Genomic DNA, 13,876 nt, shown 5'->3' with positions numbered 1-13,876 from the left:
TACATCAGGGTTCAACATGCAGCTGCCTACAGCAGATGCTCACCGCAGAGCATCACCGTGTCTATAAACTGTGACTATACCATTGTAGGAATGTTTTACAAAATTTATGGAGGCAATTAATTACCACATAAGTCATTTCTAGAATGGATTTTTTACTATCTGCTTTCTCTGGTTGTGGGGCTTCATCATCTTTGCTTTCTGAGTAGGCACATGATTTTTTGGCCACCACTACAATTTTACAAATGCTCTTTATAAGCCACAGCCTTTGGTAAATGATCCGGTACTGGCCTCTAGCCATGGATGAAAAAGGAGGTGCACACATCCCGTAGAACCGTGGCTAAGGACGAGCACGGTGAGCAGCACAGCACTGCACACACTTCATCAGCGCTCACAGCAGTTCACTCTTCTTAGGACACAGGCTCCCCAGCCAGAGCACATCATCCCTGCTCTGCTCTTGTTCAGCCTGGACAAGAGAAGGCTCAGAGGAGACCTTATAGCAGTCTTCCAGTGCCTAGAGGGGGCCCTACAGGAAGGATGGGGAGGGACTCTTTATCAGGGAGTGTAGTGATAGGTAGAGGGGTAAAGGTTTCGAACTGAAGGAGGGTAGATTTAGGTTAGATATCAGGAAGAAATTCTTTATTGTGAGGGTGGTGAGGCATGGGAACAGGTTGCCCAGGGAAGCTGTGGATGCCCCATCCCTGGAGGTGTTCAAGGCCAGGCTGGATGGGGCTTTGAGCAACCTGGTCTAGTGGGAGGTGTCCCTGCCCATGGCAGGGGCATTGGAACTAGATCATCTTTAAGGTCCCTTCCAGCCCGAACCATCCTATGATTCTATGGTCCCACTGCGCCCTGCTTCGTGTCGGCTTTGTGTGAACTGCAGTGCGACTTTGGTCCTGAAAGGGAAATATGTTAAACTCTTTGTTGGTTAGGATTTTTTTCTCTTTCTGCATGAACAGTAGTGCGTTTTTCCCACGTTCTGAAATTTTGCTCAGAAATTGAGAATTCAGAGTACGAAATGAAGTCAAACATCCCTGCTTGGTGTTACTGACTTTTATTGAGAGCTCAGATAAATGCAGCATGCCATCATGAAATGAGAGAGAGGATTGTGGCTAAAAATCAGTGATTAAAAGACAGTTAAGAAGGATGAAATTGCACGCTGACCAATGTCAACTATCATACAAGAAGCAAATTTTCTGTCAAAGAATGAACTTGATTCAAATTTAATTTTTACTGAAAAATTTCAATTAGAAATTAGGCACTCAAGGTCTTCAGAATATTTAGGTTTCAATCCTTTTTCTTCCGACCAAAGGCTTTATCCAGGCCGCTGGGGATCTTAAGGCAAGATTCAAAGAGTAGTACCATTTTTCTAGGAATGAGACTGATGAGACAAACACCAAGTTAGCCTTGTGCTTTTTTAGAAAAATGTACTCTATAAATAAAGAAATGATAAATTCGTTATATGTGCTCCATACTTCTAGTGTCTGGCAATAACACGTTTGGTGCTCCCCGGTTATAAATGGGGGGAATGAATGACAGACCAAGCCACTTCGTGAAAGCCCAGCCAGCGGTGGAGGCAGCTTCTGGAAGCAGACAGTTCTAGCCCAGGTATTGCTCCCAGTGTCCCATCCCAGGAAAATTTTTGAAATTTCTATGCCCAACTATAACTTAAGACGTGTATTAGAGGGAGAAGTGGCCAGAGGAATGCTATTCGCTTAGATTATTAAAAATTAAACCCGCTGTTTCTTCATAATTGGGCACATGTAACTGGATTGACAGCAGGAATATTAACTAAAGGACTGTTTTTACTAAACTTGCCTGCTGATTTTGCAGGTATATGGCAAAGGAAGGAAGACAATGATGGAAGACGAGTCACATTCTTACGTTTTGAAAGTGAGAAAGTGTAAAATCAGAGGCATGAACAGATAAAACTTTTCCTTTTGAATTGCATTAATGATCTTCCTGGCTACATACTCAGCATCATAAACAGGAAGAAAAAGGGAGTTTCTGGTAAAACAAGAAACAAAGAATTATGAAATTACAAAAATTTACTTTTGAGATGTGTTCTAAGGCAGAAATCATTTAATTAAATCATTTAAGAATCTTTTCCCACCCCCTCAAGTAGTCTTGAAAAGGAGTCTCCAGTCCTCTTTGTTCCTTCTATCACCAAAATAAATTGAAAACACTTTGGTGATATTGTGCATTTTAATGTCTAATGAGTAACTTTTTGTGCAAGCCCTGCTCAGACCCTAATGAACTTAATGCCCACAGTGATTGCGGCATTGAAAACTTTCCAGCTAATCCGTAGTATCTGCTGTTCAATGCACAAGAGTTCCACCCTCTGCATACGTTCTCCTTTTCTACTGTAGATGTTGAGGTCACAGCTAAATAGATCAGGACCAGGCCTGTTTCCAGCCAGGAGAAAGGCTGTGCTCTGCTCAATATGTGCTACTACAGGATGACGAATGGTGGAAGCAGGAGCAGAGCCCTGAAAAGCCAGGATCGCTGGTACTGCTCTACTGCAATGGCTAATTCGGTGCCTGCAGCCCCTCCCATCACTACAACCATACAGCCACCCACCAGATACTACCATCACAGCCACTCTCACCCAGAGAAGTGTAGTACCTGCTAATACAGGTAGCGGGGCATAGTTAATAATGACAGGTCACGAGCATCCTGACAGCCATAGCTGTAGCCACAGTGCCAAAATTACCTGGGGCAGAGAACCTCAACGGCGCCCATTCTACGGACAAATAAGGTTGCCTTAAATACTGCTGAGCATCCCTAACCATTCTTTGACTGTGAGGTTACTACACAGTCCCTGTTGCACATCAGTTATTAATTGTACACAAGGCTTGGATTTCTTATGTCAAGAGACACAGTTGCATCTGCCAATAAGGCAAAAATACTGAATTGAAAAGGAAATCAACCTTATAAGAGCTAGAGACAAAATATGGCATATCTAGATTATTTTTTACATATTTAGTAGTACACAATCTAAGTTTTACTTACTCAGTTTGAAAACCTTTAGCTAGGTCAGTATTAACAAAACCAGGGCAAATGATTGTGGTTTTAATGCCATGTTTTCCTGCATGATACAGTTCCGAATGTAAGGCTTCCATCATTCCAATGATTGCATACTTACTTCCAGCATAATCTGAAAATCGAAGAAAGAAGAAATATCCAAAATATGTCAAAAACACCACAGTAAGTGTTACATACAGAATTTAATGTTTTGTAATACTATTTAAGCCCTGATATTACTTAGTTATATAATTAGCAGTCTTGTACTTAGTATTTTAAGGATGCTGTGCATATTGGTGATACTAACTCTGCAGGTTAATGGCTCTTCCCATGATTGATACACAGTAGTCTAAAGATAAGATTAATCCTTTCCAGAGGACTTTTTCTGCAGTGCATTACAGAGACATATGGGAAGATGAGCTTATTCGACATTTTATGTGCATTTACAGATACTCATAGACAAGCTAGGCATTCTTTCAGTTCAGAGTGTCTTCACCATTTAATATCACAGGTTACATTTCCGGAAGAACTATTTCTAGTGGTAAAAATCTAAATACCCTACTTAGAAATGCTGCTTCAACCTCTTACTTCTTCTCCTCCTCCTCCTAATTTGCCCTGCAATTATAATAGCATTCTGTTTGCCCAGGAAGACTCAATTTTGTCTGATTTTTATTGTTTAATGAATGTATGGAACTCCATCCTTGGAGATAATAAAAATTTGCCCTCACAAGGGTCTATGCAACTTATGCAAGTTGGGCCTGCTTTTATTTGGGGGTATGGACCAGATGACCTCCAGAGATTCCTTCCCAAATTATTCTACAATTTTGCGACTGTAAGGACTTTATTTTAATATAGGAATTTGCATGTGGTTTCCTCAGGCTTTTTCAAATGTGTGTGAAAATAGTTGTTAGATACAATGAAATCCAATTTTGTTAAAAAGAATAACTTCAAAAACTATCATCAGAGACAGTTTGTTATTCTTCGGGGATTCACCCATAGTGGAGGACGGAACCATACAACCTAAAAATGCATAGGTGCTAAGGCGTAAAAAGTTATAATGCATGGTTGGGCAGGTCCACCCTCAGAAGCCTTACAGTTAAATGATGAAAGCTGGATGTGACCTATTACCAATACCGAATCTGACCCAACGATAACAGGTGGCAAATAAACACTACAGTAACACCATCAGTCAGCAGAAGAAACAAAAGGTACTTATTACACTGAAGTTCACATTCTCATAGGGTGACCTAAGATGCCAGAAAGGCTTGAGGTGAGACTGGGCAGCAGACCCAGGCTGATGAAATAGTCAGGACTGTAGCAGACAGCTCTCCTGAGGGAAACAGCTGAGAATATGGAGCTGTTAAATAGCATATAACACAGTTCATTCAAATTAATTTTAATGAAAATTCTCCCAAAATGCCTTCTAGACCTGAAAACCATTTTCCAACTAAGTGTACAGTTCCAGGTGTAACCCACGTGTGTCTCAGGACTGTGAACATTCATCTGCATGGAACCTGCCATGAGAAAGTGTTAGACAACCTGTATGCAGGGCTCCCTCCTGCTGCACACGTGTGGCTGTATTGTCCTTCTTCTGTGGAGGGAAGACAGGCTGCAGTCAGACAGTAAAATCTGCAGTGAGCTCCCTGTGCCATTCACGCAACATGCCACCATCGTCCTCTTCAATCCACCACTACCTTTCGTATCTGCAGGCTCTTCCTGAGTGTTCAATATATCAGTATAAACTGCTAAAGCCAAGCATTTACGAGATCTTCAGGAAAAGTTATTGGCGAGTACACCTCATCTGTAATGGTACTGGAGGATACTAACCTGACATTCTGTAGACTCCCAACAGTCCTGCCGCACTGGCTGTGCTAACCAGGTGTCCACGGTTACAGGTCATCATGGCTGGAAGAAAGGCCTTGCAAGTCTAAAAGACACATAAAAAAAACCCTTTATAACTAGACATGCCAAAAATGTCACATTACAAATTAGGCTTTACAACCCGATATGCTTTCTGGGGCTTCAATATACAAGAAGCTCAACTGTAATTCTTTCTCTGTAAGAATTTATAAATAAGGAACAGAATGTCTTTGAATGACTATCCTCTATCTGAAGATCTGTCGCCATTAAAATCGTGCAATTAAAAGCAGCAAAGTTTGTATTTTCTCTGCCTCCTGGTTCCTCACAGTTTGTGTGTACTTGAGACTATTACCAAAGATTTGGTACACAAGAGGGAGCTAGAAGTCAACACATCGAGGGGAGCTCAGCCGCCTATGGGCCCTATGTGTTACAAACCGAACCGCGTGACAACTCCTCAGACCACGGCTGTGGGTGACACTAACTATAGAAGGAGGATGCTAGTGTTTTATGAGGGGGAAGATAAGAAAAAAGACAAGAGCAGTAAAAAAAATATTTCAATAGCCGAGATATGCTGCAACGTCTATTCGACTCCAGATGTCTGTGCCTAGTACATGTTTTTTTTGGGTTGAGGGCCCACAGTCACTGTCCTCCTGCCCTATGTCTCTTCAGGCCTGTCAGGAAGAACATGTCTCCTAATCCCTTTGCCTCAAGTGTTTGGAAGAATGATGCACTGTGGGCTGGGAAATGATTAGAGGACTTCTATCTGCAATGATTTTCCGTTGAGAAATGCCATTTAGCAAGGCAGTTGCAAGCCTACATTTTTCCCTGATGCAGGCTGGTCACTCAGGCATATAAACAACACATGCAAGAGGGGGCAAGAGTAACACTCCCTCACAACAAACTTCCTAAAGGTCAGCTGAGACCCCAAATAACAGCAAATTCCCTCAGAGGTATGAAAACAAAGCGAAGGTAATACATACTATCCAGACGAATTTTCTGTGTACACTAAGCAGATGGTGGCTAGGAATGAAAGCACGACCTGAAGACTGACACCAACACGTGCAGCACAGAGTCATAGAATCATTTAGGTTGGAAAAGACCTTTAAGATCGTGGAGTCCAACCGTAAACGTAACACTGCCAAGTCCACAACTAAACCATGGTTGTGCCTTCACGAATGCTGCAAGTCTATTAGACAAAGCCTTCTGATGCCAGCAAACAGGAAAGGAAAGTCACGTGCCACCATGTCAGCATTAACTTCAGCCACAGCTGTTACAGATAGAGCGTGTTTCATGACATCGTTGCACAAACTTTTGATTTATCAGAGTGCCCAGGCAGGTTTGTGTTAACATTACTGAGGCACAGCGGGGAGGCTGTCAATTTGGTGTGTCTCCAGTTACAGGATGATTAAAAAGATGTATCTTCCCCCCATCCCTATTCCATATTGGGTTCCCCAGCTAGGTGCCACCGTGGTGATTTTCACACGAAAATACTTGCCTGTACCCTTCGGTCACCTGGGAGAGAAAAAAATACATTACCCAGACTTGAGAGAGGAAGTTGACTCTTAAGGTCTTTTCAAAATCTGCATCTGGAATGTCACAGAACTTTTTCCCAAGCAGTATGCCAGCATTATTGATTAGAATAGTGACATCCCCAACTTCATTTCTAACCTGAATAAAAAAAAGGATAAACAGAAAGCTTTAGAAGGTACCCTTGCCTCTTGTGCTTCATTTATGAAAATGTTTAGTGATATGTGCAGTTATTTATATCTCTACTGGAAACAGAATTATGTTAAGAGCTGTTGTACTACATCAGATCAAAGGTCCATCTGGACTCATAGCCCTCGTCTCATGGTGGAAAGCAGTAAAAAAAGAGCCAGGATTCTACGGTCTCCTCCATCATACTCCTCAATTTTTCACACTCTGCAGCTTAACTTCTTACTGAGAGAGATAAGGAATCTATACCTTTGTATGTAATATATCCCCATGGGTTTATTTTTTTTTCCCCAAGAAGTTGTCTAACTGCTTCCTGAACTCCAGAATACTTTTGGTTTTCATCGGCACCTAAGGTAATGAGTTACAAAGCTTTAGTGTGCACCGTGAGCATGCTTTAATTGCAACCTGAACATTTCTTGTCCCCTATTTCTGGTACCGTGAGAATCTGTATTCCTCAGCCAACCCTGTTCAACCCCTTTTCCAGATCATTTTGATTGAACAGGAAAGAATTCACTGCAGATCCCTGGGGGATACCTATCCCTTGAGTACAGAAGGATGTACCAGGAAATCGATAACATCACTTGGCGAGAAGGCCAAAATCACCATTTGGGTTTGTTATAAAAAGATTTTATCCCATGATTTGCATCTGTATCAAAGCAGATGGCCAAGATTTACTTAGAGTATTAAGAATCAGCCTCACTGCAGAGATTTTTGTGCTAGAAGCAAAGGGTTATTTGATGTCTCAAAAATTATGGAATGACTACAAAAACATAAAAATCCCAGATATGCTGCTGTCTGGCAATCTGGAAATAGGTGCTTGGATCTGATGCCCCAATATTTGACCTTTCTTTGGCTCTTTCAGGGCACCTTAGTGTTCAGTGAAGACTCGTTTGCTATTCCTCCAGCTGTGTCAGGCTTTCTCCTTGTCATAGGCAAGCAGGGCTCAGATCCAAGCACCTTTCCACCCACAGAAACGAATGCAAATCTAGACACTGCTGAGAGTGGCAGGAATGCCCAAATCTTCCTTTGTGGGGTACATCTGTACTTTCTCCCCACTCGTACCTTTTAACTACTGTGTGAGACCAGCTGATGGTTCTCTTTTTCTTCACATGACAACATAGCTTCCCCAGTGGCAGTGTTTTACTTAATCTGGCTTCGTTTGGCCTGTTTACTCGCTACCTCAAAAAATGTGGGAAGCCTGACTTCCATTTCGAAAAAGTCAAACTGATTATTCTTCATTATGTGTTTCTCCAGGTATCTATTGATTCTTCTCTTTATTATCATTTCTACCGATTTTCTGTAAGACAGGTTTGTAGTTTCTTTGTGTCCTCTCAAATGCTCTTTAAAACTGGCATATCTCCTACTCTTCGTTCCTTGGACACTTGTTATAGCATAACACTCCCCCCCCCCCCCCATCCCATGAATTTCTAGCTCATCAGATCCATATCTGATTTCCTTCAGAATTCCCTGGTGGACACACCCTGATCCTGAAAATTACTTGCTGTTCACTTCACCAGTTTATTCTAAAACCTCTTCTTTAGGGACTTTGAGGATCCAATTTGCTTCCTGTAAAGAAAGCTTCTGTTATGGGAAAATACCTAGGTTTTTCTGCAGTGAATATACCAAATAAAAGCAATGACTTTAGCTTTTCTGCTATTGATTTATCATCAGTGTCCAAGCTCAAGACTATTCATATTACCAATCAAAACGTTGCAGGCATTTCCAAGAGTGGAGGTGGCCCCTAGCTGGAAAACTTTTGATATAAAAAAATTTTCTGGCTCCATCATGACTGTTCAATGCATGCAAATACCTACAAAGACGTTGGTATTGTTAACAATAATTTAACACCTTAGCAGCAGTTCCTGAGTTTTAAACAGCTCTTTGAGTTTCTGCTTGCAGGTCAGCCTGTGCACTTCAGATACTCTTTGCTGATAGGGGCACAGCACATTCTGCAGGCTGGAGCCCCGCAGCTGATTCGGTTAATGTGTTTGGAGACTGAGAAATACTTGAGTGCACAAAACAAACATTTTGAGACTCTGTTAAACTAAGAACAAACAAAGCCTTTCAAAACGTTCAGCATCCCCAGGAAAGTCCAACAAAGAAAATACTTACATAAGCTTAAACTAACCATTCTGGTGCGTGTCTTTGCAAGAAGCAGATATCATTTATGGGAATAGGGATTAGATGCCAATTTAAACTGTTATTTTTTAAAGAGATTCGATTTCAGTAAATTCTAAAGTGAGATTTTTCCTTGCAAAAAGGGGATTCTAGAAGAATTGCTGTTTGATATATAGTGTAATTCCAAATAAAGATCAAGCGTCACATTTGAAGTACTGACCACAAGTTGCTCAGACCAATTTTTCATCTTGCTGGGAAGTGATAACAGATATTAAGATTGTTGAAATTACTGGGATTCTTACTCCAAAATTGCAGGAGTCGTAATCGACGCATTCACAGTGAAGATCACATCGTCTGTACTACCCAAGTAATTGGCAAGGGTCGCCCTCCTTGACCGCTCTGTCTTGGGTCAGCACAGAAGAGTCAACAACCTGCTCATGTCTGCAGATGTACTGTTGTAACACGATATGTCCTTGCCTGCACTGCACAGCTAATACTACAATACCATACAAAATACTGCAATACAAAATACTGCACGACCAATACCACAAGAACACTTGTGGTTCTTAACATCTACAACCGATGGCATTTTTTTCTGTGCGCTGTTAATTGGCTTTGCCCCAAATGCTGCCGGCAAGTACGGGTAAAATAACACCTTGCTGACAGCAAGCAGCAGAATTGCAGTTCCGGATACTTACAGATCCTGAATCCAACTTACCCTTTAGAAGTACTTTTCATTGGTAACATGTCTTGAGGACAAACACTTATTTCAGACTTTGATAGCCGCGTTCAGAAAGAATTAATCTGTTTTGGTTAAAATTAAAAGCAACAACCACAAAGCAAAGCACCCCTCTGACAACTCATACAAAATTAATGTTAAATTTCAAGGCTATTCCAAAACAATGTATCAACATTCACACGTCATGAAATATTTTAGATAATTTCTCTGATGCATGCCTTCGGACACAGAATGTCAAAGACGTGACTTGAGAGTCATGTATATAACTACATATACTGAGTATTTAAGTAAAAAGAAGAAATTATCCTTGTATGAAACGGCAGAGCGGGATACTGGATTATAAGTGAGGTTATACTGGGAAATATTTTCGGACAATATGCAGTTAAAGGACAAGTAAAAATTAATAATATTATTTTAATGTCCAATTTCTGGGCTCTGATAAAAGAGAGGAAAAAAAAGTTTACAAAGCGTAGGTCAGCACAGCAGAAGAGTCTCATTTAAAATGGAGTCTTCTCTATCTTATTTTCCATCTGGATTGACCAAAAAATAGACTGAAGCTCAAGCAATTTGACTGGAGAACAGTCATGTCCTGATGACGTTTTTGAAACCATTACACCCTTACAGAACTACAGTTTTCTAAACAAAGGGACAAAGAAAAAGACCTCTTCCCCCCTTACAATTTCCACTGTTTTTTGTTTATTTTATGTTTTTATTTTATTTTTTTTATTTCTTGATATGTTAAAGAAATTTTAAAGCCTAAACAAGCTAATACATGGAGATAACCTCTGCTGTATGTTTTACTATACTCTTAATCTAAAAGAAGTTACCATCTCACAATGAAGACTGGAAAGAGATAGATCTTGACAGAAGAGATCAAACCCAGTTACTTTTTTATGAACATAGTTTAAGTTCATCTAGAAATTATTCGTAAAAAAGAGTCATTGCCCTATATGATTACTTCAGTTTAGTGAATAGTATAGTTCCTAAAAAAAAATTTCAATAGCATATACTATTAAAAAGAAGCAAAACCATCAGACATGAGAAGCCAAATCAGAAGCCAGAAGCTGTATCTTACCTTGTCTGCCTGTTCATAGACCTCCTCCCTATTGCTGCAGTCACAGTGGTAGGCAAACACTCGTTTAGCTCCATTTTTTTCGGCTAATCTGCTTGTTTCTTTGTTACCTTCATCATCAATGTCCCAAAGAACCAAGGTTGCTCCCAAAGGAGCAAAATTTAAGGCAATCTGCCTTCCAATCCCATTTGCGGAGCCAGTAATAAGCACTATTTCCCCAGCAAATTTTTTTTTGCATGGAGGAAATATGAGTAAGATTAAATTCTCAAAAACTAAAACAATCAATAATTTCAGGAACTGTAGTATCTTCAGGATGCTTCTGAAGTTGAACATGATTTTTCAGGCACAAACACCGCTCTTCTGTTATACAAACCCAGAAATACAATATGTTACTGGCCCTTCAAAACACTGAGATATTGACTAAAAGAAGAGATTGACTTTCAAACAGCTATTTCTTTCACATTGTTCTTTTGTGCAGGTACGAAATACATTACTAAAGACTTGTTTTGTGAAAACTGCTGGATTCTTACTAGTAAGATTAAAGTATTGTGCTAGATCCTACACGCCTGCTGTTTCGTTCCAGAGTCATCAGCTTCCTAGGTTTTTAGAAAGGTTTGGTAACATACATTTTATACATGCATGTTGTGGCAATGGCTACTGAGTACTTTGTTTTCATAGGGAGGTGATGTTAGCTGAGCAAAAAAGTACCGAAAACGCTGCTGTGATATCAAGGTGTCCTCCTTAGCAGAAGATATTATCTGCTGTTTCGGAAAGCAGGCAACCTATCTACACCTTGTCTATTTTCCGACACCGTGTGGCCGAAATCACACAGCCTATTTTAATTTGTGGGCAAATTACCAACCACAGAGAAAAGCACGGCCCTGTGAGTTATGAACCTGCATTTAGACCATACCGTTTCCATGACGGCGTTTGAGGATGGGAAAGGCAAGGCTCGGGAGAAGGCGCTCCCACCCAGCCCCACCGTCCCCATCCCGCTGACGGGGGCTGCGGCCCCGGGGGGGTCACACCCGCCTCCCCGCCGCTTCGGTCCCCTCCTCGCTTCCCTCCGGAGCGCTGAGCGACCCCTCCGGAGCCCGGCGGGCTGCCCCCGGCGCCGTCCCGCCCGGTCCCCGCAGCCCCCAGCTCCCCGCCGGCCCCGGCCGCCCCGCACCTGCCTCCCTGCCCGGCCCCGGGGCTTCGGCTCCGGCTCTGGCTCTGAGGAGGAGGGTGTCGGTCCCGAGTTGACTTCCCAAAGCCGTCTGTCGGGCGACACCCTCTGCTCCCGGGGCCAGGGAACCGTGCTGCTGCGTCACCCGCCTGCCTGAAGCAGGAGGGTGGTGGCCTCGCAGGTTGGCATCTCCCTTAGGACCTACGGAACAACCTGGCCAAGACTTGGAAAGCAAGTGCTCTTTCCTTCCTCTGCCACTACTTTATTGTAGCTAGAAAGTTAAACACTTCTTACTTTATATCATAAATTACTCTTCTCCAGCTTGCCCGCTTACTGGAATGGGAACAGAAAGGGAGATGCATCTCCCTATAAATCAGTGAAACCACCCCATTATCATTGTTTCACATCTTTAAAAGGCCAGTTGTGGTTCCTCAGTTTTCCATACGATTATCCAGCTTTAAAACCGCAGCTGTGACACTGCTGTGGTGTCAGTATTTTTTCCCCAAGACTGAAGAGAAAGCCACGTTCCTACTTAGGTCTCTAAAACTGTGCTTTTCCTGTTATGTTCTCAGCTCGTCTCGATCACCGTGACGTCTTCCACACACTGTTTATGTAAAAAGGCAAATGAAGAGAGCACTACTTATTTGCTGTACTTTGCATTTTGAATAAGTGATACTAAAGGTCTTGTCTTGTTTATCGGCAAGTCGGAGAAAGGAAAGTATTTGAATAAAGTCATGGTGCGCTCTGGTCTACGCATCTATGTTGTAAACACAATTCAGATTACAGTTCGTGGGTATTCATGGGAAATTTTTCATTTCAGCTGAAATGAAATGGTAGTTCACATAATTTGATGTGATTTATGCCAAGAAATATGGTGGAAAGTTTTACGCTGTCAGTGCTAATAATTGTATGGAAGTGATGTACTTCCATGCACAATTAACTGTTGCATATTTTATTTAGATGCCAGCAAAAGGTGAAACTGAAAAGTACCTATTGAGGCCGAAGGCAGATCTCAAACCTCAACGAACTGTGGTTCCAAACAAGGTACCAACCAATGCAAAATAGGTGGGTAAGGTGACTCCAAGTGTCCTACGCTGTAATCAGTAATTACATGGCAAAAGCAGCAGATTATGGGAAGGTGAAATGGTTCAGCAATGAATTCCTGGTCATGAAACAAACCAGAGGAGGTTGTTTATTAGGACAACCTTTCAAGGTAAAGCACATTGGTAAGGAATGGTGTTGCAACCAGAACTTTGCAAGCTGTAAGGTATCAGAGGAGCCAGTTTCCAAAGCACATGCTTGTGCAAGTCTGTAAACACATAACTTCCCTGCTTTTACACTGAACTGTCCTAAGGAGCAGCTAGCTGTCATTCCATAAGTAGTCAAGGTGACATTGGTGATTAATAATTTAGATACCTAAATTAGAAGCTTTAGTGTGATAGTGGAGGGTTACAGCTCATATTGCTAGCTTTAGACAGAGAGTGGATGTGGTAAGTGACAAGGGACCTGGGGGACACACAGTGTATTTAGGATAGGTTGCATTCTGCTCACGACCAGCTAGGTTTGATGGCTCCTATAGAGACTTGTTTAGCATTTGGAAATCATGTGTTTGTGTGGCTTTTTGTCCCGGCTTTGTCCCAGTGTTTCAAATTGTTGAATTTTGTTGTCATACAGAAACCTGTTCCTCTGCCTGCTGTATGCACAGTAACTAGTCTCTATCCCCGAACTTCTCTTTCTCTGCACTGAACTTCAAATGGCTTGTACCAAAAGCTCCATTTCACAAGTGACAGGAAAAATACAGAAATGAATTTTTCTACATTTGACTGCACTGAAAAAAAAAATATTAAAGTGCTACAGCCAGAGAATCCACACAAATAATTCTACGAGATGTATTTTTATTATTGACCTTCCAGTAACAAACCTTTGGATGGCTAGCATTAGTTTTAATCATAACACAGTTATTAAATATATGAAATAGGGCAAATGCACAAATAGATCAATTTAAAAGTTAAAGGTATGCCACTAGCAAAATTAAGAACAGAAACAACCACACAACTGAGAATACCTAAAAATGACAGTACACCAGCATCTTTATGCACCTTTATGCAGTATAGTTTGCATATAGTCCATATATATACACTCTACATAATACGCTATACAAAAAAGACGTGCTGGAGAGGGTCCA

At 41.5% G+C, this 13,876-nt stretch overlaps 1 protein-coding gene across 1 annotated transcript; it reads right to left on the bottom strand.

Annotated features, from left to right (window-relative positions):
• Window positions 1-1,284: 1,284 nt before the first annotated feature.
• On the bottom strand, window positions 1,285-10,856 carry SDR16C5 (short chain dehydrogenase/reductase family 16C member 5). Its single transcript, XM_054192364.1, has 6 exons — window positions 10,527-10,856; window positions 6,418-6,549; window positions 4,849-4,948; window positions 3,010-3,154; window positions 1,882-2,004; window positions 1,285-1,378 (listed from the first exon to the last, which is right to left on the bottom strand). The coding sequence occupies exons 1-6, from the start codon at window positions 10,854-10,856 to the stop codon at window positions 1,285-1,287; spliced, it is 924 nt and encodes a 307-aa protein (XP_054048339.1).
• Between the last annotated feature and the right edge of the window lie 3,020 nt (window positions 10,857-13,876).

This window comes from Rissa tridactyla, chromosome 2 (assembly GCF_028500815.1).
Source record: "Rissa tridactyla isolate bRisTri1 chromosome 2, bRisTri1.patW.cur.20221130, whole genome shotgun sequence".
In the NCBI taxonomy this organism is placed as follows: Eukaryota; Metazoa; Chordata; class Aves; order Charadriiformes; family Laridae; genus Rissa; species Rissa tridactyla.
Note: the sequence above shows the minus strand (reverse complement) of the source record. Positions and strands in the feature narration are given on the sequence as shown.